This window comes from Sinohyriopsis cumingii, chromosome 16 (genome assembly GCF_028554795.1).
Source record: "Sinohyriopsis cumingii isolate HCF-2022 chromosome 16, ASM2855479v2, whole genome shotgun sequence".
NCBI classification, from domain to species: domain Eukaryota; kingdom Metazoa; phylum Mollusca; class Bivalvia; order Unionida; family Unionidae; genus Sinohyriopsis; species Sinohyriopsis cumingii.
Window position 1 is genome coordinate 2,333,328 of NC_142976.1, and position 27,319 is coordinate 2,360,646.

The window sequence follows — 27,319 nt, forward strand, 5'->3', positions numbered from 1 at the left end:
AACATTATATGTGCTTTATTTTCCAACCCAGTTTCATGATCTATGCTCCAGTATATCTGCTTCGTCATGAAATGTTGTTGTTGTTGTTGTTGTTTTGCGTGTGTGTGTGTGTGTGTGTGTGTGTGTGTGTGAGAGAGAGAGAGAGAGAGAGAGAGAGAAACATATCTAAGATATTTCGCAAATTCTTATTGCAGTCGGGTAATGGCTATATGTGTGTTGTACCTGGATGTTAAATATGTTTAATTACGAATGCGAATAGATTAACTTATTCAAACAATTGCCAATGCTATCGTGCTGTAGCTATACATTTTGTACACAGAGGAGACAGGTCATTAACAGGTTTTTTTAAGGAGCTAAGCAACAAATCAGTAACGTATATAGGATAGATGTAACATGCATTTAATATACAAAAAAAAACTAAAACGACATCAAAATAAATATCAGACAATTCCTATCAGGAACAGAAAATAATCTAAATGAAAATTTAAAATTCTAATTTTATTTCAACTAAAGGATTATGGATTAAATATTATTGATTAAAGAATTACTTGTAATTTTAGGGCACTTTCAGATGAATAACGGCACTTATGGGTCTCAAAATGACAGAAATAATGTATCTACACTGAAATCTAATCGTTCTGATGGACTCCAAACTACTTGTCAGCTAATAGGTTGGCCAGTTCTGTATTTACGTGCCCTCGTACCTAAGAAGTAAGGCAGTCAATGTCGAATACAGTCATTATAGTGGATGTCCTCGTGATTTATAAAACATCTTATTTCGACAAGCTTGAAATTGGTATTGAAAGTACTGTCATTGGTATTACAATACTTTCTTTAGAATTTTTTTAGTGGATTTCCTGATCCATTTTTTTTTTCTTTCAAATATTTGTTCACACTCGAAATTAAAATATCGTAATGTACGTGTCAGAACTTCTGTCATGCATAATACTTAATGATTATTTGTTGTTTCTATTGTTGTCATTGGCTTTCTCTATACAGTTTTCTTAGGATAACTTGAACGAATGAAAGTGGCTGAAAAAAGCTATACACCATTGTGACCTGTATTGTGCCTTGTAAACAGTCGTCGCTATTTACATGTATATGAATATTATTGTACCATTAGTCATCATTTGAGATTCATATTATACTAAATTAACCAAGCATTGACCAATCATTTGCTTTTCACACGTCATAAGCATAACTTTTGACATTTTATTTTCCAATGTAAGCAAAATTTAAAATTCTTCAAACAAATTTCATAATACTGATATTTACAAAGCGTTTCAACTTTATGACATGGTCGTATTCACCACACTTTCACATTTCTGCTTTTTGTGTGGCCAAAATGAAATACAAAAGGCCCACAGGTAGCACCCACGATAAAGCATTCATGCAAATGTGTGACTTTCATGAAAATGTCAAAAAGATTGATAGAGCATATTGTAGTATAATTTGTCTTAGTTTCATAATGACTCGTTCCCAGTATGACAAAAATCCAAAAATATACTGCCAGTAGCTTCTCGTGGGTCGGTGGTTCTTTTCGGGGTTTTCTGGGTTCTTCCTCCACCATTAATACTGGCCGCCATGTATAGCCTATCGTGCTGAAAAATGGCGTTAAACCCCACAACAACAACAACAACAACAAAAATATACCAAAATGAGAAAACACCTTTAAACAAACTCTTCTTATCAAATTTCGAAGTGTGTTACCTTGACCTCATGACCAAAGGTGCAAGCAAGCATGTCGCTGAATGAACTGCCATAGCATAATGATTCATGGATGGTACGAGCAGAATGTATCAAAGTGTTTAGAAAATATAAATAAACAAATGAGAAAACATTTCAACCTTGAACGCAATAAGGCCGTGCAGTTTTATCGTAGAATAAATTGGTTTGGCTTTAAAATGATTCGTGCTAAATGCGACTGAAATCCATGAGAGGTTTCGGAACTCTCTTAGCAAATGAAAAAATGAAGGAATTCGAACGTAAACTATATAAGGCTGGGAACTTGACAACAAGGAGTGACTGAGTATGTCGAAGAATGAATTGTCTTTGCATCATAATAATTCACGACAAGTATGGTCAGAATCAATAGAACAGTGTAATAAATATATACACAGGACAATCTTTGAGAAATTTAGACGACAACGCCAGACGCGTGTGTGATTTTAGACGTGGTCTCGACAGCAACCAGAGTTTGGATAAGGTATGTTTACTTTTCTCAATTAGATTGAACCTATTTTGAATCCATCTCATGTCATGGTGTAACTCACAAATATGCCCTATCAGACAAAAAGCGAAAACGAAGCTTCTTTATCAAAATCAATCAGAATCGGTTTTGTCGGTCTCATTTGGCATCGATGGGGGAAACGTCTGCTCTGCAGCCTTCCAGAAAAACTCCCTCATCCACTGATATTTTTCATTTTCCGTCTTCTCAGAAAAGCTGAGATGTTGCGGCTGTAAATACTTTGGAAACGATTTTATTTCCACGGGAGCATTCAACCCCCCGAGGCAGACAGAAATAATCCCAGTTCCCAAGTTGCTGTCAACGTTCAAGTCGACAGCCATATTAATGTAGTATCGAAAGTCTCCTTTTCGTAGACTAGTGTCATCAAAAATAAAAATAATCAGACAACTTTGTTCCATGATATCACTGATTCCTTCATAGATCCCATCATACTTTAGTTCTTCTGTCGTTTGATTGTCGTTTAATGATACCTTCAACCCACACGTCTTAGTAAATAGATCGAACAGTTTCAAGCCGCTTTCCTCTCCATCCATCGATGTCTGTATATGAATGTCATAAGAACATTCCTCATCATCACCCTCAGAGATCATTTTCCTCCGGCTGCAAAACCGAACTGTTCTTTTGAATCTTGATGTCGCCTCTTTTACGTTGTTTTGTTTTAAAGCATAAAGAGCGCCCTCTAGGTAAGCTTCAAAATAGAGTTTTCTGTTGTCATCGGCAAGTCTGGTGCATGATGCTTCTATAAGGTTAAAGAATAGAAGGCTATTGCGAAAGTCGTTCTGTTTCACATAGTTCTGTGCCATTTTCAGAAGGATTTCCGGGTCCTTGGAATCTTTTTCACTCATTTCGGAGATTGTTTTGTAAAATGACAAAGCTTTTCCATACTTGCCAATTAATTCGTACAACCTGGCAAATTCCTTTAGAGTAGTTGTCTTGTTTTTTCCTTTAGGTTGTCGAAGAAGCATCTCTTTGAGAGAGGGAAAGGCCGTACCCCTCGGCTGGTAAAATGGGACCCGAGTTGCGATAGACGCAGCTTGTTCCATCGCCTCGAATAGTAGTTCTTTCACATTTGTGTTTAGTGCTTCCATTTTATTAGGTTCATTTTCCATTTCTGCTATCTCCTGTAAACAAAGGGCATGTTGTTCCATACATAATACGGCCTGCAATGGTGAACAATCCTTTTGGGTTCTAGTTTTTATGAACAATTCAATTGCAACTTGCAGATGACCCAACGATCGAAATAGAAGCCCTTTGTCATACATTGCAGCGCAGTTTGATGGAGCATATTCTAGAGATTTTTTCAAATGATACAAAATCTCCTCAACTCGTTTGTCATCTGGCGGGTAACGCAGAACCTTCTGTGGAGATCCTATAGGCATGATAACTTTACGCTGCTGTGACTGGAATGATGTCATGAAAAATCGATTTTCTAGTTTGTCTTGTCCTCCAGGAGAACTGATCTGCCTAGAAATTTTTCCTTCGGACGTAGATGCTGGGCTCTGAAAATCTTCACTGCTTTGGCTCCTACCCCATATTTGCCCTCTTCCTCGTCTTCCACCGAATCGGATACCCTGTGCACCTCTGGTTCTTCCACTGTGCAAAGACCGCATATTCTGATAGCCCAGGCCACTAAAAGAATTGTCAGAATTGCACCTTCCGTAGGATGAATGCCCCTGTCCTTTTAGGTTACCAACACTTGATGGATAATACTTTCGACTACTGATCATCAGATCTTTCTCGACTGCGCTTGCCTGATCACCATCACTACATGTATTTGATGCCTGTCGTTGAAGTTCATGGCATTCATTACTCTCAAGATAAGATGAAGGTGTTGAATCTGACATCTTAAGAAAAGCTAACTTCGCGGTCAAATCACCTGTCGTCTTCAGGGAGAATATGCCACTATCGTTTTGAATTGAGCCCCTGCATTTAATGCTTGCGGAGTTTGGTGTAACTGAACTCTGGCTCGATGATAAAGATATTGGGTTGTTTTCAACAACACTGCTATTTCCAAGTAGTTTGTCCTTACCAAGGCCTTCCATATTTTGTTCGTAATCTGGAAACAAATTTCGTCTGGCATTTTGAATTTCAAGAAATTTGTTATATCCCCCATCACATCCTTTTATAACTGGAGTGTAGAAAACCTGCTGAGTATAGGTCTTACAGACCTCACATGATATTTTACGCTCAGAATCCCCGATCTCTTTGTTTAGAGCAGACCTTATTGCTTTGGCCAAATGATGGTGACCAAGAGATGTTCCCCTTATTTCAACGCTCGATCTGAGAAGTTGCATAGATTTGTCATAGTTTTTGGAGTATCTTGCTTGTTTTCCATATCGTTCAAGGACATATACGTCATCATGACATATACTAAGTGCAGTGTCGAAAAACTCTTCCGGTGTCTTATGCGTGAATTCCTTTGGTAAACCTTCCATGTCTTGTTGAGAGAGCATCTTATGTTTATGAATTGAATCAGCAAGTTCTCCTAGTGCTACCCAACCTCGTGCCTTGTATCGGGGAGTGTTAGCATTCTGTGCAACATCGAACAGAACACAAACTGCGTCTCTGAAGGTATCAATAGGAGTAGACAGATGTTCGAAAGAAAATACATTTACAAAATTGAGTTGTCTTTTCAATGAAATACCTATTCCGAATTTCCATAAATTGATGTACGTTTCTTCAAGCTTGAATTCTGTTGCCGAGGCAATAACATCTTGAAATAATTCTATTGCTTTCTTGTAATACCTTGGACCTAACCTAGTGTACGCGAATGCCTGCTCTGCTTTACTAATAATCATCAAATCTCGCCTACCTTGTAGTTGCTGAAGTTTCTCCAATATGCACTGTGTTTCAGAAACCTCGTATCTCTTCCAGTGCATCCATGCCTGGTTGGCAAGGGCCATAACGTCCTCTTGCCTTTTTAACAACGCGTTCTCTGAGTACATCTTTGCGTTTTCGTAGTCTCCATTGCGCCAGTGAAGAAATGACAAAATATTAAATGCTCTCGTCCACTCAGCTTCTAATTCGAAACCAGTAGTTTTCATTTCATCAGACAATTTTTTGATTATGTTTCTCCTGTTAGCAGGAGTGAAGCCGAACTTGATATCCAGGTTAAAGTGAGATGGAAAAGCCTCCATTCTTTTCCGAAAGGCTTTTTCCCTTTCTTCCGTCATCTTGCTTGTTCACCTGAAAAAGAAAAGGTCAAAATGAAGACAGATTTATTTTCTTGTGATTTTGTAATAGGTATAGAACATCGAATTGGGGAAAGATGAAACAGGCCAAAAGGTTTTCCGCGTTCAAGGGCGAAATCGAGCTGAAAAGTCAATCACTACATCTGCCGGTCAAAACAATAACAATTTTACTGCAGCTGCATAGCAAAACTATAATATAATACAGACTTTCTTATCCCTTTGCTTGTCCTATTCCGATTGAACAAATCTTGAACTAGTGTCAGATTGAACGACCACGCTAGGAGTGATCTGCTCAAAGTTTTCTACTTTATATCACATTATGTGTTAGGGGTCTGAAGTTGTCCCTCACTTTCTTCATGTCACTGAGGAAGTTGACAACTAACCCTTCCTATCAAGTCCACCAATGTAAGCACTATGCCTACAGCAAAAAGGTCATTCTATGTCTCGTTTTCTTGCAAAGACAAGGTAATTATATGTTAGAAAATTCAAGTTTGAAGTGGATTTCATATTCAAATTAGTTACAACCACAATAGAATAAAATTCAGTGCATTATTTAAAGATTTGTAATCAAAACACAAGGTGCAACTAATTAAACGTAAAGACTTATACAGCTTTTATATATATATATACTTGAAATAATTCGGTAAATAAGTCAACGGATTCGATGAATCGTTGATTTAGTCAATGTATTAACTCATTCATATTTTAAAATTGTTGATAATGAAGATGTTTACTGGATTAAAGACAAAAAAGGACAAATGCAGTTTATCAGTGGAATTAATGCAGAATTGAATGATAAATACATTAAGTAATTTGAAGCATTCTGACAAAAATTATTAATTTAATTTCCACTGAGAAATCAACACATTTTCTAAAAGTATGTTCCAATATCTAGAAACGTGTCACAGGCAGCTCATGATGCTGAATACGAATTTGAAGGGAAGATCTTATCTCCTGTGAATGGAGATTATATATATATATATATATATATATATATATATATATATATATATATATATATATATATATATATATATATATATATATATATATATATATACATATATTGTTACGTATTAAGGCTCTTACAAAACGTGACATGAAAAAAATGAAGATAACAAGTTTTATAAAATTTAAGAAATAATTTATTTCCCTAGACAAAGAAGGTAAGAATAAGAAAAAGAAGTTACGGTTTTACGAATCAAATCCAAAAATTATCCAAGAATAATACAAGAATTAAAAAATAGAAGTCCTAGTAATAAAAACTCCTAATGAAACTGAATTCGAATCCCAATGAAATTCAAGTTGTAAGGTGATGACTTATGCTGTGGTCAGCGTTGTACTAATGTGTCAACGGTTTTTTGTTGAATCACAGAAAATAATATTCCAGTGTTTGAATTCTGTGTAAATTTTGATAACTGTCCTTGTCCAAGAATTAATTTAGAGAACTTGTATTTCCAAGGTATACTAACTTGTAATCCAAATAAATTAAATTAAACAAAATAATTAGCCCCAAAACTGGTCACAACATAAAACATTTTAACTTCTCAAGGGTTTAGACACTAATGACCATTCTTTCTCAAAACCTCAATAATACTTATATCTATCTACAACGCAAAACAGATGCCCGGATGTGGGTCAGTCCTCTGGAAAAACCAAATTCATACATGTTATTTGTCATGTACTCCAAGTATGGCCTTGATTCCTTTTTATAAATCTTACTCTGAGAAATAATATAAAAAAAATTATTTACTACAACTCTTACTGGTTCTGAATCAAGGTCCATCTGGAAGCACGAATGCCGAAATTTTCTTTGATCTTTCCGTCAGTGGAAGTTGCCAAAATCCTTTCTGAGGGTCAAATTTGGTGATATACTTGGCATTTCCGATCTTATCAAAGCAGTCATCGATTCTTGGTAATAGAAATTAATTTTTTTCCGTCACACTATTCACCTTCCTATAATCAGTGCACATATGGAAGGTTTTATCCGGTTTCGGAATGTCATGTTTGACTGCCCGCGATTACGTAAGTCAGGAACAAAGGAATGGGTTAGCGCAATGAGTATGTCGGCCCTGCACTGTTACGGCGATTTTGTTTGTACAAGAACACCCCCCTCGTTAGGTGTTAACACTAGCATATAGATGTTAGAAGCGTTGTTCTAAGGACAAAGGACCCTCAACGCTATTGTAAATCTCCCCGCTTTGACAGATGGCCTGAGGCTCGTCTGTTAATCTGGACCGACTGGGGGTAGAATTGTTATCCAATCAGAACTAAGGAAGGGTGGGGCCATCAATTCGAACCAGAACTTAACAGTCATTTGCACTGATAACGAGTTAGTGATTTGTAAGCCGCCGTACTGGTAAAGCAGAATATACTCACTCCGAGGGAGCCACTCGTGATTTGGCGTGAAAACTCGATTGTTGCAGAATGTTACGGCATTGTAATTAAGTGCAGTATGTATATTTACTTACTAGAATCGTTAGTACGTAGAATTACCTTTGATTGTTTAATTTACATGCGTACTTGAGAAATGAGCCATGATTATGTAGATTGCTCGCTCGTCAGAATTAATATTGTATTTCGCTATTTAGTTACTTCGTAGTAAACTAGCGTACCTATTCATGTGATATTCTAGATTTTGCCATTGTGAATTAAACTGTAGCTTGTAAAATGGCTGCAGTGTGTAAATTTAAATAATATGAATATTTGAATATTTGTGTACACTTGTGGGAGTGTAATGTACAGAAATGCGTCAGATTATTGTGATATTGTTGAGAATAATGAGATTAAGGAAATATATGTATATTGATGTGACGCAATTTAGTGATTTCTGTATGATAAGTAGGATACCGCTCTTATTGCAACGTTGTTTCTATAAGAATGTGTGTTTTTCGATGTGCACGAATGCGTGACCAAAGATGTAGATTACCTTGATCTGATTGATTGATTGATTGTTGATTTAGTGTGAGAGAGATGGCTAACACAAATACTAACGTCCTTGTGTTTTTCGTAGGAAGCTTTTGGGGACAGAGTAGTCAAGTCCCGAGTCTCAGACAGACAGGCTAGAAGTAGGCGGAGAACAAGCTTGGTTGAAGGAGAAATAGAGAATAGAAGTAGGCGGGGAACAAGCCTCGTTGAAGTAGAAAGAGAGAAAGAAAGGAGGAGGAGAAAAGAAGACAAAAGGGGAAGAGGACAGGAAGAATCGGAGAACGCCGGAAGGAGGGAAGCAATTGGCGTAGTAAACACAGATGAGTAGAAACCTAGTACTGGGGAAGCCATCTCACACTATAATCACGTGATGAAATAGGTTGTCACACGGTCGAGAGGAAGTAGATTGGTTGAGAAATTAATATCGTTTAATTTGTATTAAATTGTTATTCTTTTGGATTTAACCTTTGTGTTCTTAATAATTTAATTGTCGGTATTGCTGACTGGGGGCTCGGAGCTTTACCTCTCTCTATCACTAATTTCACTTCCTACAAAAACGAGCCAGGGTGGGAATTCCTCAGTAATTCAAATAAATATTCGGAGCATCCCACCCCAACGCATAACAGGAAGTCACATAGAACTTCACACGGAACAATTATGCATGGTGAACTCCATTCACTTTTACTGGGCTCTGTGAAATCATTTACCAGCAAATACTGAATTTCATTTTTCAATTATCCCTGTTGGAGAGGGTTCATCCTGTACGAGTGTTGTTTCACAGGTTTAGAATTTACAATTTCATCGTCAAGGAAAATTTTGTTTGCTCTTGTCTGGAAATAAGTGCTCATATTCAAATAATAAATGTTTAAGTTTGTTCCTTTCTTGTAGTTGCAAATGTGAAAGTTTTGGTCCAGATCTTTCATGATTTCTGAATTCCGAATATTTGTCACTTCAAAAGCAGTAAATCTTCACTGAGTGCGATAGGTACAACTAAATTAATTGCATGATTAATCTGGCTATCGCTCTCAATATACGCCTTCAACATGTTTATGTGGCAAAATTGTTTTTGTTTTCGCCTCCCAGGAATATTAGTGATATAATTTAAATCATTTGCTTTCTTTTCAACTATGTAGGGACAATGATACTTGGCCTAAAAAGGGCTGTGTGGTGTGGGCAAAAGAGCCAGACCACTATCACCAGGCTGAAAACTCCTTTCCCTTGAGTTTTTATAATAACTCTGTTTCATTTTTTAATAAGTAGAGTGCAGAATCGCTCTTGCAACCTCACAAGACTTCGACAACTTATACATAAAATTGGAAACATAATCGAAAAGATTAATTTCAGTATCTTTATTATAAAGAAGTTTCTCTATTAATAATTACAATGGTCACTGCACAGCGTGTCCAGAAACTAGTTCCAAAGGACTTAATCCTAAAGATTCTTGAACCGATTCTCTTACAGCAAACAATAGTAAACGAATGCCTTCATCCCAATCTTTACCCGTATCAAAACGATATGATGGAATAATATTTTTCAAAGTCTGATGAAATCTTGCTCTCAGGGTGATAGGTAGAAGATTAGAATTGTTGGATACCTAATTAATACATAACTTGCTGGAAAATTCCAGACATGAAATTTGACCTTGATCAGATTACACAGAATTGGGAAGGCCAAATTGAGTATTAAAAAACTTTATCGAAACATTTACTATTGTTTTAGATTGAATATTCCTCAAAAGAACTTCCTCAGGGAACCTTGTTGACACACACATTATGGTCAACAATTATTGGTTACCTGACTTGGTCTTGGGTAAGGGACCAACACAATCTACCATTATTCTACTAAATGGTTCGTCAAATGCAGGAATAGTTGCAGATGAGCCTTATTTATCTACTGATTGGGTTTTCCTACCATTTGACAAGTTTGACAAGATCTACAGTATTTACAAACGTAACTTTTAATTTTTGGCCAATAGAAGATCTTGTGATACGTCTTATTAATCTCTAAATGACCAGCCACAGGAGTCTCATGGGCCAGACTAAGAATCTCCTGCCTGTACGTTTTGATAGTTCACTGACCACTCATCACCAGCAGGTACCTCGGGAGGTCTTCATTTTCTCATAAGAATTCCATTTGTAATGATATAACAGACAGGTATTTCAGTGACTTCAGTTTTACTAGTGGTCCTTTGAAACAAACAGGACATCTCAGGATTATTTTCCTGTTCGACGACAACTGACTGTTGTTTGTCACCCTGATTTGAATAAAGAGAATGAATAGTTACAAGAGGACCGCTGTGATCAATAACTTTGATTGATCGAAACAAGAAGTGAAAGTGACCTCATCAAAACCCTGACTAATACATGTGTCAGTTAAAGGAATACTTTACTGATCAACATCATTCTCAAGCGCTTTCTTTGCCGTAGCTCTGATAATTGCACAACCTGGATAAAAATCAGGGAATTCATTTTCAATAGGATCGACTATCTGATCCAAACAAGGTTTTTCAGTTACAAGTGGATTAACCAAAACCTTATCTACAGCTAGATCGTTGCCTTATAATAAATGAATGCCTTCAACTGGTGAAACATACACTGTTCCGACCGTCTCTGGTCCTGAGACTAAGTCTAATGACAAATTTACACAATGGAGAGGAACATTAACAAAGCCGCACTCTACTCCCTGAATAAGACAACTATCATTAGAAGAAGACTTCTCAGAAGAAGACACAGTACCTGACGATAAAAGACACGTAGAAGCCCCTGTGTCCCTTAAAATGTTAATAGGGATGGAATTGGCCAAATCACCCAAGAGTGATATAGAAACCTTTGACATGAATGGTTCATAATTCTCCATAATAAAATCAGACTGGCGTTTATTAGACCCAACAAATGTATTGCTTTCAATACATGACCGTGACCTTAACCTCTTAGAAATAAGAGCATTTGTAATAGATCTGTCTTGATTCTGATGCTTATTTCCAATTTGAAGCAATCAACAATAACGTGTCCTTTTATCTTGCAATAGGTACACGTAGGAAGAGACAAGGATATTTGATCAAGTTTATCAGAAGCTTGATTTTTAAAAGATGTGTCAGACTGAGAGTTACAAGGGCTTGTATTAGGCTGAAATACTTTCCTGCCAGAAGACTGCTGAGTGGAAGTCTTATTTCCAAAAGAAACTTTATGATGTAAGGCAATGCACGCATCAAGCAAAATCCAAGACGGATGCCACTATCTAGTTGGGAAATAGTCTAGAGAGAAACTGAGGCAATGGCGATGCATGGCATCATAGAGGTCTATTTTAGTCCATGTGCATCGTCTGTAGTGATGGTGAAGACAGGTGATGGCAGTACACGTTTCTGAACTGAGTTTCATAAGTTGAATGATACACAGTGAAAGATAGTTAACCTCTGCGATGTATTTATGATACAATGGTCCAGTTGTAAGTGGTTTAGTACTTGGGACTTAAAAAGTGGGTATTTGCAAGTCAAAGGTGCTGAAAAATGTGCCTTAAAACAGCCTTCATGATGAGGTTTAAGTTAGTTTCGTGTAATTGCATTTGGAGTATGAAATGATCCAGGTACCTTTGAGAGATTAACAGAACATGCTTTGTTTGGGTTTTCCTGGAATATTTGTATTTGTACCTCCATAACATTATCGTGTTTCCCAACACATTCAGTGAAGAACTAACCAGTATGCATCAAGTGTTTCAGAGGTTAAGAGAAGCAAATTTGAAATTAGCACCTAAGAAATGTGTAATATTCTAGGTCAAAATTACTTTTTAAGGTCACGTTATAACTGAAGAATGCATTACTAATGACCCTTCAGAGGCAGCAGTTGTCAACGAGTGACCATTGCCTTAGAATGTCAAAGAAGTCAGGAGTTGTTTTGCACTATGCTCATATTACCGAAAAAATTCAAAACTTTATGTCACTGCTAAACGTTTGCATCGATTGACAGAAAAAGATCGGAACTGGACATGTGAATGTAATTCTGCTTTTCAGAAATTAAAAATACCCTAACAACATCTCCTATTTTAGTATGCCCTGCCTCTAATCGTCGATTTCCTGTTGTCACTGATGCAAGTAAGCGTGGTATGGGTGATGTGTTGTCTCAGTTGCGGAATAGGCAGAGAAGGTGATAGCGTACTTCAGTAAAACTGTTAGAAAATCAGAAAAGTATTGTTGTGTTACTTGCAGTTGCTTGTAAAGTTAAACACTTTCACCATTAATTGTATGGTTGACACTTCACAGTGTGCACCGGTCATTGTTCACTTGGCTGGTTCTTGAATTTTAAAAATCCTGAAGTCCAATGGCCAGGTTTCTTAAGAGTTTGTCTGTTTGTGACATGATTATTGAACAGCGTGCTGATCACACTCATTCAAATATTGACACCTTGTAATCAAGAATATTTATACTGTTTGCATGCAGAGAAAAAGTCAGAAGTTACTGGCTGATATGATTGGGTCTGAATTATTAAGGAAGTTTGAGTTAGATCACAACCTGCAAACGAATCAATTAAGGGTCACACGAATGATCAATATTTGCCAGATTTGTTTACAAATCACTCTTCTTAACTCTCCTTCAGAAATGAAAGTAAGACTGATTCTTCTCTAGTTATTTGTTACTCTGATATGCCGTTAGTTAGCGAAACCCCGGAGGTTTATAATACATTATGGAGAGATACAATAACTAAAGTGTATGAAATTTAAATTGATATATGTACCGTGAATATTGCTGCTGATTCCGTTTGTATGCTGTCTAACGTATATATAGCGAGAAAAACATCACGAGAAACCGGGGTTTATCACTCCCAGCAGACTGCTGACATGGTTAACAGACAAAATAGGCCTTGCTCACTTGGTGCAGTTGGCGAAAATGTTTTGGTTGATTCAACAACAGTTACTGAATGGATCGATATTGATATACATGAAGAGTTTTTTGTACAAATATTGAAGATATCACTGTACAACTCAATGTAGATGCAAGAGTTTTTTGTACAAATAATGAAGATATCACTGTACAACTCAATGTAGATGCAAGAGTTTTTTGTACAAATATTGAAGATATCACTGTACAACTCAATGTAGATGCAAGAGTTTTTTGTACAAATATTGAAGATATCACTGTGCAACTCAGTGTAGATGCAAGAGTTTTTTGTACAAATATTGAAGATATCACTGTACAACTCAATGTAGATGCAAGAGTTTTTTGTACAAATATTGAAGATATCACTGTACAACTCAATGTAGATGCAAGAGTTTTTTGTACAAATATTGAAGATATCACTGTACAAGATGCATCACACATACCAATACCTCCCTGGTGAAGGAATCTGAAAAGCACTTGTACGAGAGTAGAATCACAAAAGAGAAAATGACTAAATTACAAAAGTCAGATCTTGTAATTGGTCAGATTCTAGCTTGGAAAGAGTTGTGCCGAAGTAGCACCTTGTAATGGTATGAAATACCGTTGTCATAGATTGGAAGATTTAGAAATATGTGACGAAAAACAGTAACTAAAACTGAAAAGTGATGTATGAAAGACAACAGATTCGAAAATAGTTTTGCCAAATTGTTCGAGGCCATAACCTTGCATAAATTATATAATTTTCCCACTGCAGGACATTTAGGAATATAGAAACTATTGAATGAAGTTAAAAGTCGATTCTCTTGGTATGGTCCCTCTGATGATTAGGTCACTTGTATTAAATCTGTGATATCTGCACATCAATAAAATGATCCAGATACAAAGATGAAAATTCCTTCGAAACTACCAAGTGAAAGCGTCAGTGCAAAGAGTTACAGTAAAACATAGAATTCGAGCTTGTAGTACATATTTGCATGTAATCTGTGTGATTATTTTGCAAACTGGACAGATGCTTATCCCATGAGAAATCTGTAAGAAACTACTGTGGCAAATAAATTGGTTGTTACAGTTTCTGGAGGGCCGAAACGACCACATTCAGATCAAGGTTCAAAACTTTGAATCGCATGCATAAATGTATAATCGTATGGGCATTGAGACAACGCAGATCTCCCCAAATAATACCACAGTCAGATGGTATAATCCAAAGAACAAACATAACCATAGAATTTATTCTTTTGACTATTGTTTCTAAACATCAAAGAGATTAGGATACTGTCATTCTCTTTTTGTTGATGGTTTGCAAGCTTTTGTGCACGAGTCCACAGGTGTCACTCCGTCTGCTATGATGCTGGGTCAAGACATTGCTTTACCAGTTGATGTCATATTTGGTAATCCTGAAAATAATTCAGAAATCTTTAGTTCTGATCACGCCTATGATCTCAAAAAGAAAATAATTTCTTGACTATGCATAACTAAATTTACAGTTCGCTGCTGAAATAAATGAAGATCAAGAATGATAGAGGAATTGTGCTTAAACATTTCAATATTGATGAAGCTGCATGGCTGTGTAATCCTGCAGGTATACCTGGTGCTTCAAGAAAACCGAAATGTCCCTGGTAAGGTGATTAAACGTCTCAATTATGTTGTTTGCAGAGTTGAAGAAAAACCTAGATTAAAATCTAAGGTGGTGAATCACAACAGATTATCAGAATATCATGCTGAATATAAACCAGCATGGTTTCAAATGTTATTAGTGATTAAAACTCATGATGACGATAAATCTAATTTTTAGGATCGTACTTTATATGAGAACATACCTACGCTTCTTTCTGGACTGATGTTTGGATCTGTAGAGTAGCTATGGTTACAAGTGCCATGAATGTTGTAATGTGTTTGCTCGGCAGGACAAGCAAACACGCGAATTGAAAAATGTTCCTATTCTGCAGAAACAATGTGCCTTAGACTGAAGCTTCAAATGTATCGACCGTGATCCTGTTCATTTTCTTATTATCTGAAAGCATCTACGCCTGACAACAATGTACCTTGATGTCCCTTCTAGGGTGAGAATATATCGACAAATAGCTGCATGGCGATTCTGATGGAAGCAGAGTTATATGGCTTACCAGGCTTGTTTCTTTGAAACAGAGAAAAACTGATTAACTGTTTTACTAAAAAAAAATGAAAAAAGACATTGTTTCTTGTTTAAAATTTTGTTTCATCTGTATTCATGGATAGAGTCTGTATTGGTTTCTTTTTCTTTTCTTCTTCACTGTCTTTCTCTTCTCTTCATCTCCTGTTATTTTTTGTTTGAATTTATTTTCTCTGCAAGCAGAACATATAAGACAATATTATGATATTTTCAATTTAAGTATATACCGTAATAGGATTTGAGTATTTAGTTATATATATATATATATATATATATATATATATGATGTAAAATGAATTAACCAATACATTTTGACCAGTTTAAGTTAAATTGTGACCAGAATATTATCTTAAGTTCATGGTCCTATTTACTTTTTTTCATTTCTTGGGTTCTTTATTAATCGTTAGTTGATAAGAACATTCCAGGGATGTACAGATCCACTTGCCCAACTCCCGGGATATGTTCAATTGTGGTTCGGACAAAATGTCTTCAAAATTGAGAGACGGATACAAGATACCAAAACAGTTTTATTGAACATCGGTCAGTAACTCTGTGCTTGCTAATCTACCGAGAAGGGGTCGTGTATAGTTCCTAATGCTTTATGTTCTGCAAGTTGTATACCCCGAGATCTTGCCACAATACATAAAACAACACATTTATTTGGGGTATATGCAACGCATGCTTCTGTATACCTGGCATACAGTCACTTTCATTTATTGTATGTGTCATTTCCATCTTTTAGTCAATGTTAAGATCAGTCTCGCATTTTCCCATGCAGTAGACGTGATATTTATATATATAAAAAAAAAAACATGTTTTGACAAATACGGAATACATTTATATTTTAACTTGTCAATTACATCGAAATTATGATATATTTAGCATCTGGGATTCGCCCACGTTCAGGTTTATAGTTGGTTTCGGGCAGCTTGTGCCTAGTGGTGGTAATTGCTAACAGTACAACTCGTGAGATCGCGTTGACAGATGTGTGTTTGAAACCAATCGTCTTTAATGATTGACTATTAGGAGGCTTTTTAAAACTGTGAATATATTAGGAACAACTTGCACATGATATTTTGTTTACGTAACAATTACATGTGACTCAATGCCTACTGTTTGACAAACAATTAAATGGACAAAAATAAACTTTCAAAAACCACTCTGAAAGGTCGGATTCTCAAATATTTTTATGCATTTCTCTGACTTGAAGGTGACTTGAAAGAATGTTCACAAATCCTTGTGTTGGGAATATTAATAAATCATTATAAACAGTCTTGTTTTAATTCTCTCTCTCTCTCTCTCTCTCTCTCTCTCTCTCTCTCTCTCTCTCTCTCTTAACGATGTAGCTATTTCCAATATCTTTTCTAACTATTGTAACCTTTTATCTGTCTATATACATGTACATGTCTGCTTTTGGTCTTCCAACCATGTCTACTTTTGAACTCTTTCTAATCTACATATCCATCTACGTGGATGATTTACATATGCATTTTTAGATAATATTAACTATAGGCATATGATTGTGAGGAGCCAATAGAGACACCAAGGAATCAAATGTTTCAATAAATATAATGCAATTTCCTTTCTATGGGCTTAATGATCTACTCATGAACGAATATTAAGTTTGGGGCAAGTTCAAACTTTTCATGGGTAAGTTCAATTTTCCAGTCAGCTTGCCCCGGGAAAGCTGACATTTGTATTATTCGTATATACAGGCCTTCACATTTTCTGCAATTAGAAAATGTTACTGTGTCCAAGTTTGTTTGTTATATATTGATCTAGTGAGAAAATATTGTATTTTCTTACATGTAACATAAGTACCTCAGAGTACTTGTGATGTAAATAAACTGAAATATTCAATTAGAGTAAGTACTTGGTACGTCTACTCCGGCTGACATAATATAATTTAATTAAAACAATTTTGGGTTACTCAGGTACTTACAAAATATGGTGTTGTTGGACGTTATTGCAAAATTTATGTTGTTACATTTCCAAGGTAACTTGCCATTGGAGTTTCTGTTCCCTCTTGTATAAGATGGTTGTGGGAAGTATTTTTTCTTTCTGAAAGATAAAATTGGCATATGTGTATTTAGCATACCGTGATATGATTTATGGAGTATAAATTATTGTCAAAAGTACGGGTAAAGGCTTGTACGTAAATTATTGTACAAGTAAAGATTATTTGTATTCAGAATGCTATTTAATATTTAATTATTATCAAAAGTAATATGAATACTGAGGACATGTCCGCTCATTTCATGATGGTAGTCATTTTTTAACTGAAATCATAAATAATCATGTTTTCAAGTTTTCACTTGCTGACCTTAAGCCACATAACATGTATTTCATAGTGCTAAAGTTGCATAGACATTGAGTATTTATAGTTCTACACTGAAAAATCGACCCTGATATTTATGTTTTTTTAGGTTTTACCGGCTAAATAACGGCGATGTGTAGTGTGTTCCTATTTCAATTAATATCTGAACGAGAAGTCCAATTTTCCAGAAAGTTTCAAACATTTGGCAGCCCGTATCGATGCTTTCCTACAAATTAAAATCATATTACATTAGTCGGGTTGTACTTACTCTGATGTCTTTTTTCTAATAAATTCAAATTCTGACAGAAGCACATTCACGTGTTTTCATGTTCCGCTGACCTACACTAAAGCTGGTTTGAATGCGATGGAAGCCTGGAATGAAGAAATCTAATTAAGCTGAAGTATGTTTCTTTAATGAAACGAATAAAGATATAATAATATTGAAGAAAATGTTTAGATAGCGTCGTTTTGTGCAAGATACTTGTCATCCTTTTAACCATCATGAGCTGCTAACTGTGTGAGATATCCCTGAAAATTTTACTTGTTTCGATATTGTTCGACCTCCGTTACACGCTACATAGCGCCGTTATTTAGGCAGTAAGACGGTGTCCTGCATTGTGGGAATAAGTGCAAGTTTTTGATTTGTTAAAATCGAAGGTTATTGACAAACGGACTAGTGTTCATGGTCATTTATAGAGCAAACATATTTATTTTATTCACTCATGCCTTAATTTCATCACGAAACAGACCATGTTTAACATTTAAATGTTGTCTCTGCCATTTCTCTCTCTCTCTCTCTCTCTCTCTCTCTCTCTCTCTTTTGTACTCACCTCATCCGCTAATGCCTGCTTGTATCTAGACGTAGACATTTTATCCACGCTCACATGCTGTTTAACCGGAAGTGAGAAACACGTGTTTAAAATCCTTGTCGATTCTTCTATTTGGAGACCAAATTCCATACTAAGAAGGGGCCAATGTAACTGCGTGCTGACAGTGTGCTGTGTTGTAATAATAAACTTTATTCGTAGAATATAAATAATGAATTCGTTATTCTTTATTTAACAGGAACCAAGACGGTTATTAAGTCATGTGTCTACAAGCGTATTTACGTTTCCACCTCCAATGTTGAATTAACACATTTCCACTTTGCAGCAGTTAATACACACTTAATGATGTTTCAAATGTAACTTTAAGTAATGTCCATGTGTATTTTGTCGCAGATCTTCATTATTCGTTGCAATGTATGCGTTAGCGTTGTTCTGTGCGTGTTTGATCGTTTCATAGCATCTGTGTTCACGGGCTTTTGATGGGTCGCATGACACGCGTCTACGGCAACGATTAGCTATTGGCGGTTGTTAAGGGCGCAACGTCTCGTGTCTTAATACAATAAATACCGTCGCTTTTTGCGTGGGGGAGAGGGAGGTGAGTCACATTGAAAGTCCTGTAACGTTTGTCTTATAAATGCGTATTTTGAAATCAAACCTCTCTTCCTCAGTAACGTTCGGTGAATTTGACCCGTCATGTCTGAGGAACCTAGACGCCAAATATATTACAGTTGAACATACAGTGATGCATGCACTTCAGCGTCTGTACTTTGCTTGCCAGATTCCCTTTAGTAACCTTACCGAGTTTTGTTGAGTTAACAGAGAATTCAACCCAGTTATACCGAACTCTCCCAAGTGTTGGGCCGTATGAGGCGCCGTAGCGGACAAAAGCTGATCAAATCAGAACGTTGCCGATGAAATTTTAATGTCATATGTCCAGAATTACAATTTCACGTGTTGTATCAAAAATGCTTGTCCTTAAACTTCCATTTTCTAGGTCGAGATTTTAGATTGTATCTGCTGAATTAAACAGTAGTGGTTGAAAGTAATATTTTCTATGTCGAGGTTTTATATTGAGTCGTTTGAATTACACGGTGGTGGTTGAAATTTCAATGTCATGACAGCTCTGGTTGGACATTTTATTGTACTTGTCAGAATTGTTATCTTTATATGGTGAAATGATGTGTTGGTGTTGAAAGTAACATTACAGTGTCTATTCAATTCAAAATAATATCTAGTATTTAAGAGGGGCCCCGAGTGGCCGAGTGGTCTAAAGCGCTCTCCGTCACGGATCACTGCCATCTCACCTCTGCCTACGTGGGTTCGAGTCTCGGGCTCGGTCAATGTGGATATGTGAGAAAGCTTGCCGGTAGCTTCTCGTGGGTCGGTGGTTCTTTCCGGGGTTTTCCCGGGTTCTTCCTCCACCATTAATACTGGCCGCCATGTATCTTGTGCTGAAAAATGGCGTTAAACCCCATAGCAACAACAACAACAACAACAAGTATTTAAGATGCATCATTCGTGTATTCAATTATGTGGCACCATTACATATATTCATGCATTTACATGTAAGTTACCATTCACAGCTCGAGAATTACTATGAATTTCTTCGCTAGAGGTCGCCCTCGTTGCTCTGAAATTCAAAAGATGAAATCTAAATACTCACCATATGAAATAGAACTTTCATCACAAACAGTTACATACAACGTGTGAATTGGGGATTCTTGACATATGATATTGAAATTTTAACCACCGATGTGTAATCCAAAATATACACTGTAAAACGTCGACATATGAAATAGAACTTTAAACCACCACTGTATAATTCAACAAATAAAATCGAAAATCTCTATCTAGAAAATGGAACTTTAAGGACATGCAATTTGATCCAACGCGTGATAATGGATTACTCGACATAAACATCGAAATTTCAACTGCAACTTTCTCATTGGACCAGCTTTTGTCCGGTACGCCTTAATTATTACTATTCATATGCGTGTTTGTTGCAATAGAATTAGTTTTATCGTTTAAAACCCGTTTGGGGTTAAGTATTGTCGCGCTAGGGAATTTCCGACCTGGCCTAGTTTTACCAAGCTCCATCATACATGTATATGGCGCTATACCGGCGTGTCCAATGACGTAATGGGAATCTCCATTCTATACTGGAACCCGCATATACTTTACATAGATCAAACGGTATCGTAGGAGAATTCTATGTAGTAAACTTGTTCCTTGCTGATTAATTTCTCACATATGGAATTTCAAGTCAAAGCACCCTGATACATGCATGAAGAAGTCATTTAATGACATTTCACTCTTTCGCTTTATTAGTATCCATCGGGCCCAACATTTAGTCGATGTTATTTACTTTTTGAAGCGTAGTCTCCTGAAGTGGGTCTTGTTTTCTGTGTGTGCCGTTTTGGCAAAAGCTGTTTGAATGTTTAACGCCAAATGCGCTACATGTAATATCTTACATTTTGTGTTGTCAATTTTTTTCCAGATTTAATTCTTTCCTATCATATTACATTTCTAATTGAATTTTCATTTATTGCCATATTTACCATGTCACTCGTGCTGTTCAACCTACTAACAGGAAGGATTACTGTCTCATCGTGTTTTAAAACGTTGCTGGACATTAGCATTTCTTTGAAAGCTTTTGCAACATACGTCAGTAAAGCTGCGCCCAAAGCACTAAAGAAGAGCTACAATGTGTGTGTGTGTGTGTGTGAGAGAGAGAGAGAGAGAGAGAGAGAGATCTGGATTTTTAACGTAGCTTTAACAATTTTTCAGTCATATCGCTACGATATCTGCAGTGTGGCAGTTTAAAGTGATGTCTAGCACTGGAGCATCAAGCCGCAGACATGTAGCATGATGTCCCACCCAGTCACATTATTCTGACACCGGGCCGACCAGTCCTAGCACTAACCTCTTAGCTGTTAGTACCATTTTTGTAAGTCTTTGGTACGACTCGGCCGGGGATCTAACCCACGACCTCCCGCATCCGAGGCGGACGCTCTAACCACTAGGCCACCGGAGCGGTAAGAGCTACAAAGAATTGTCTTGCTATTCCTGCAAGTCCGAAACAAATAGGTACAAAACCCTGCTCACGTCAGGCGAGGGCCGGATCAGGTCATTTGTAAGGGGGTGGTCCAAGCTTTCAAACAGGTCATGACTTAACCCGAAAGGGCACCAAAGCAAAAGTCTTTGTCTATTTAATCAGAGTGTGCATAATACCCAATAAACGTGCACAAGAATAAAATGATAGTCAAAATTTCAAGTTACAATTGACTGTGCGTTTATGTGTACTCTTTTGTTTTGGGTTTTATTTTCAGTCTGGGGAATCCGGAAACCCTGGAAACTCACCAAAGAACCCCCACGTACACACCACCACCACATCTTTAGCCCTGTAAAGCAGCTGCCATAGCAACCTCGAGCCAGCAAAAAGAAAACTTATATAACGTTCAATGTTTGATGTCTTACAATAAATGATTCTTAATTGCATTCTTCTTTATCAATCTGAAAATAATGTCATTATTTTTGCAGCTTAAGGCCGTGTGCAATGTAATGGTTGTGCTGCTGGTATTTTCGCACCCACACCGCACCTTTTAAAGCTATGAAACAGCTAAAACTTGAGTTTTTGGTGTTATCTGCTGACATTATGGTATGAATTTAGGTTTTGTCTTTAATGATCTTTATCGCATTGATTTTCTTGACTGTAACTGTTGTTGTTTTAAACACATTTTTGGTTACTGTGCATATCATGCTGAGAAACTGCCGTCTCCAAGGACACATTGACACAGCCGCATCCAATGAATTATGATTCCGACTCCCCTCAAACTGAGGGATCGAGGCTCTCTTCTTCCGTTTGCTTTTCGACAATGAAATGTAGAACTAGTCCACTATACGCTAATAGGCCTACTAGTACTTCTTTGATTGTGTTTTCATATACTTAATTTTTTTTCTGGTACTATTCTTTGTACTATCAAACAGACATTTGTAAACTGGCTTGATGAAATTGTCATGTCCTGATGATACCACAATGATATACTCCAAAATGTCTTTTAGTGAATTCTCAATAATCCAAAGTAGTGTTTAAGCCCAAAAAGCACTTTGTCATTCCAATGGATAATTTGAATAAATAATACCTCTCAAATTATATCTGAAACAACTGCGCATTGTGATCATAGATTACCAAAACCAGATATGAAACAGGAATGAACGAATTTGGTGACGAATGATATGTATATTTCATTTATTTGTATCTGATTTAATATATATTTATTTATTTAAATTTATTTGTTTGCCAGTTTTTTTTTTTAAAAAAATATTTTTTATTACATGATATTCTAATGTAAATTTATTCACTAGAGATGATAATTTTTTCAGAAAATAGTTTGACCATGACTATTAGTTTATAAACACCAGGTGTTGATCTAAATCCTGACCTTGTTTCAAAAATTCGTAGCATCCATGTAAACAAGTTCTATTTTAATTTATAATGATTGGTTGTTGTCGAGGTCATGATGGGACTTCGTCTTTAAGATGTAAACAATTTTTTTAATTGTTTTATTTCTTAGAGTAAAATGATTGGTTTTCGTCAGGGTCACACTGGGTAGACGTTATCCTTAACAGGTACTTAATTTCTATTACCTTCGAGAAGATGATCATGTGACCCTTGTTTACGTTTTGAAGACCATATAACCTCTGTTTTGACGAATTATTCCCAGTTGCAGCTGGTCCTTTTCTTACACTAGAAGTTGTATGTTGTGCTGTTTGGAATTATTTCAGATTACGTGGATTCGAAAGGATTATTTTTGTTTATTTTTTGGAAAATACGTGTGCTCATGTGAAATTGATGAACAATGATTTTTTTTTCATAAACATTTATTCAGCTATCAAAAACTGGAGTGCTAATTCTTGTTTCTACAAGGAACTGTAGACTTCAACAATGCAGATTGCAGCATACGTCATCGTCTTCCATCTTGGATTCTTCGTCGGGATTCGAACGTGAAATCAGTAGAACATTTTGTTATTAGGACTACTAAAATTTTATTCTTGGATTATTCTTGGATTATTTTTGGATTTGGTTCTATAAAACCATAAGTTCAATTTTTTTCATTTTTGCATGTTTCCAGGGAAATAAATTATTGTATTTTTCAAAGCTTGTTGTTTTCACTCTTTCTTGTGTTACTGTTTATTCGATCCTAAAATCGTGACAAAAGCATAAGTCCAGTATATGCTAATATCCGCTAGACCTAAGACGCAATAGATTGTTATGGAACACCCAAATTTCCGATGGAAAATTCCACCACATTGTCAACAAGTTTGCTTCCAGAACATTCTACGTTCGTAATGAAGGTAAGGCCTTGAACTAAAATCGAAGCAAATATCTTTAAATAATGACAAAATCAGGTAGAAAAAACTCTACCCTCAATCACAAACAAAACTCAAGCATATAATATTAATTAAATATGCATAATACACACGCACACGTTTAGAATGGTGGTGTTTGATGTTCATTTTGTTTAAAATTTGAGTAGTGACGCTTTCAAGTGATCAAGGCATGTCTGAAATGGGCCTTTGCTCTCTGTCCACAGTGAGACAGAATTAACAGGTACAAAATGTCCTTTCTAGGGATGTTAAAGCACACCATGCTAGAAGCTTCATGTGCCACGAAATGAAGTGACCGTGAACTTAGCTGTTTTCACACAATCAGAAACGTACACGATCTGAACTTTATTTGTTTCAAGCTTGAATAGAAAAACATCGCAATATCGGTTTTCGCTTTGTCATATGCAAAGTTCCATGTATCAGAAATGGAACTGACATCGTGGTTTGCCGTTTCCGAAATACACAAACCCACAACGTTTCAATAACATCTTAGCTTTGCTATTTTCAAACCCGAATAGCAAACAATATCATAACTTTGCAAGAAGATCAGACCTTCACCCAAACATTATGTTATAATTTAATAATGCGACCAATATTATAAATCCCCAACATCATATTTTGATTCATCACACAATAAAAAACTAGAAGAAAGCAAAACGACATAGAGTGAATCGATCATTGTACCAAAAGTAGGCTGGACAAATTTTAAGCAAAACAAAAAACACATAAACGACTCCCTAAATTAAAACAACAAAATCTGGTTTACATACCAATGATCATTTGTTTCTAACAAAATTTGGTTCCACTAACGGTAAAACAGAATTACAAAAATTCAAACACCTCTACTTGGCATTCATAAAGTCCAAATTCTGAGTTCGTCTGAAACTATATCCATTATAACAATTTCGTCAAGCAACCACATTTTCACTCAAAGCATGGAATCTAGGATGCTAACCACTAACATTCATGGATTTGACAGGAAATGAAAATAAATAAATCTGGGTGACGAGACACTGGATGCGTGGTTTTATCTTACTGCAAGTGAATTGTTAAAAACTGGAAACAGTACAAAAATTCTAAAACTCTGCTTGGGATTCATACGGCCAAAACTATGACGTCTGACATTGCAGCAAATTCAACTCTGGTCTCAACAGCTCCTATGTCAAATTGCATTCACTGTGCAATAAACAACATCATTATCGACATACAGCCACAATGTCACCCATATTATGAAATGTAGGACGACCAATGCAATACATGGTAAACAAAGGTTAGCTAATGCTACGGTAAGTATATTTATTGCATAACATTTGTCTCCAAAAGAGACCCTGAAAACCCCAGTCTGACTGGTTTTATAGTGGCTAATTTGCAAAGTTTCTGCCTGTAACATAGATATCGTCTTTGAGTGAGAATCTTAAAAGAAGGTTAGAAATGATTCGAAGCTTTATGCTGACTTCCTACCGTATATATAGAGCATATATGTTTATGCCTGTAAAATGATGCCTCACTTTCCATAAATGTGCGTGCTTGTTCTTATTTTCATCCTAATATTTTTTCACTCCATTTATTGATAATGTTGTATAGAGTATGAGAGTGGTAAAGGAATACGTTTGTTTCAAAGGGATATGATGGAATGTTAAGAAGAATACGGATTTACTTTGTTTATAATGGGGTCATAGGGAAGTTATGTTAAGGAGATAGGAAAAAAGGTAAGTTGATTATCTGATATAGATAACTGGGTGCTGACGAAAATTTCAATATGTATTGGTCAGTTAAAGGGTATGTTACACTCATGAACAATTTAACATTACGTTTCCCTCTGAGGTCAGAAAACACCACAATGTTAAAATCCTATTAGAGGTCATATTGCCATTCCCATATTAAATTATCGTTATGGTCCAGAGTGACATTCCTATATTAAATTCCCTATTAGGCATAGTGTGTGATATCTGAAAGCAATTAGTATCTCCTCAATGATAAATTAAATTCCCATTACACAGAGAGAGAGAGAGAGAGAGAGAGAGAGGTTCCTTGAAATGCTTAATTTATGGCCGTAAGGCTTCTAATGACTCGTGTATTCCGGGAATGTATTTGCTCAGTAGTAATGTTAGTTGCACGGAAAGTGAAAGTAGACCAAGAGTGGGTGGGTGGCAGAAAGCCTTCTGTTTCTTTATCTCACTGACAGTAACTTATTTCGCCACATAATTTCAAATGGATCAGATAAATATATATGGGGAAGGCAAACCGTTACTTCGAGATGGAGGTTGGTGGGATGGGATTGCAAACGGCAAATGAGACTCAAAATATGAATTCAATTTCAAAACATACATCAGGGATCGGCAACCCACCGCACGCATGCCACAAGATGGCATGGGGGAGGGCAGTAAAAAAATCTCGATTTTAACAATGTTACTCTCTTACTGGTGGCACGCGCCCGCTTATTTTATAATTAATCCGGAAAAAAGTGGCACGCTATGTAAACTAGGTTGCCGACCTCTGACATACACAAATAACAAATCCATCGAACGTATCTGGCCACTTAAACGACGTGTATACAAAATGTTATTCTCTGCTTCGTCCCACACTGACACTTATTTGACAACGTATTTAACTGACGGAAGATCATGCGCTTTCACTTCAGAAAATATGCTCAGTTACTTAGAGAACGAGCATGTTTTAGCTACAATAGCAGAAAGAGTGGGAACATTTATCCACCTACCTACATAATCTGGTGTGATGTCACCTCTTCATGGCAATGGCATGAATCACATGTCTATGCAACTATGATTATGTAAAGGAAATGTCAGAATATCATGCCATCTTTTATCCGCTATTGTAGTATCACGTTTAGTGCGGTAGTTTCAAGATAATCCAGACGAAATCATCGTTCAAACAAAGGGAGAAAACTTAATGGAATTTCCAAGGTCAAGGTATGTCCTCTGCGTAATAGTCACTTACTATTTAAATCTGAAATGGCTGTTCTTATATTTAAAAAAAAATAAACAGTGCAGTGTTTCTTTATTTAAAAATATACTACCGAAAATAAAATCAAAACTATTATATATATATATATATATATATATATATATATATATATATATATATATATATATATATATATATGTATATATATATATATATATATATATATATATATATATATATATATATATATATATAGAGTTATAACCTTGGTCGTAAGTACATTGCAAAGGGAGATAATTTGCATTCCAAATATCGCTTGGGGGAAATATTGAATTTTGCTTAAGGAAATGACTACTTAGTCTCTGTTCCTTAGCCTTTTTCACATCGCCCCATAATACATAACCTGTACAAAATCACAACAACCGACTGACGAATGTCACAGTTAGGATTATTAAAAAACTTCATACTTTACATGT

At 36.1% G+C, this 27,319-nt stretch overlaps 2 protein-coding genes across 10 annotated transcripts in view; both read right to left on the minus strand.

The window, feature by feature from the left end:
* Positions 1 to 26,857, minus strand: LOC149779817 (uncharacterized). Of its 4 annotated transcripts, none has more exons than XM_089936482.1 (2): positions 26,642 to 26,857; positions 1 to 5,434 (listed from the first exon to the last, which is right to left on the minus strand). In XM_089936482.1, exon 2 carries the CDS (start codon positions 5,419 to 5,421, stop codon positions 2,323 to 2,325), a length of 3,099 nt encoding a protein of 1,032 aa, XP_089792608.1. In that variant the 5' UTR covers positions 5,422 to 5,434; positions 26,642 to 26,857; the 3' UTR covers positions 1 to 2,322. The 4 variants fall into 4 exon arrangements, with proteins under 4 accessions (XP_089792608.1, XP_089792607.1, XP_089792609.1 ...); XM_089936481.1 differs by having other exon boundaries at positions 26,638 to 26,857; XM_089936483.1 differs by lacking the exon at positions 26,642 to 26,857 and adding an exon at positions 9,075 to 9,361.
* Positions 14,453 to 27,319, minus strand: part of LOC149779818 (uncharacterized) — a 154,279-nt gene continuing 141,412 nt past the window's right edge. For 4 of the 6 annotated variants that reach the window (XR_016414931.1, XR_016414929.1, XR_016414930.1 and 1 more), the window contains 4 exons: positions 17,972 to 18,075; positions 17,329 to 17,447; positions 15,055 to 15,559; positions 14,453 to 14,631 (listed from right to left, as the gene is read on the minus strand). The gene's annotated coding sequence lies outside the window, so the exon portion shown is untranslated. The remainder of the gene's footprint in view (positions 14,632 to 15,054; positions 15,560 to 17,328; positions 17,448 to 17,971; positions 18,076 to 27,319) is intronic. The other 2 variants (XR_016414928.1, XR_016414933.1) reach the window with 2 other exon arrangements.

Bases quoted from the DNA above. Each gene is read 5' to 3' on its own strand.
- LOC149779817 (XM_089936482.1), bottom strand. From the start codon at position 5,421: ATGACGGAAGAAAGGGAAAAAGCCTTTCGGAAAAGAATGGAGGCTTTT.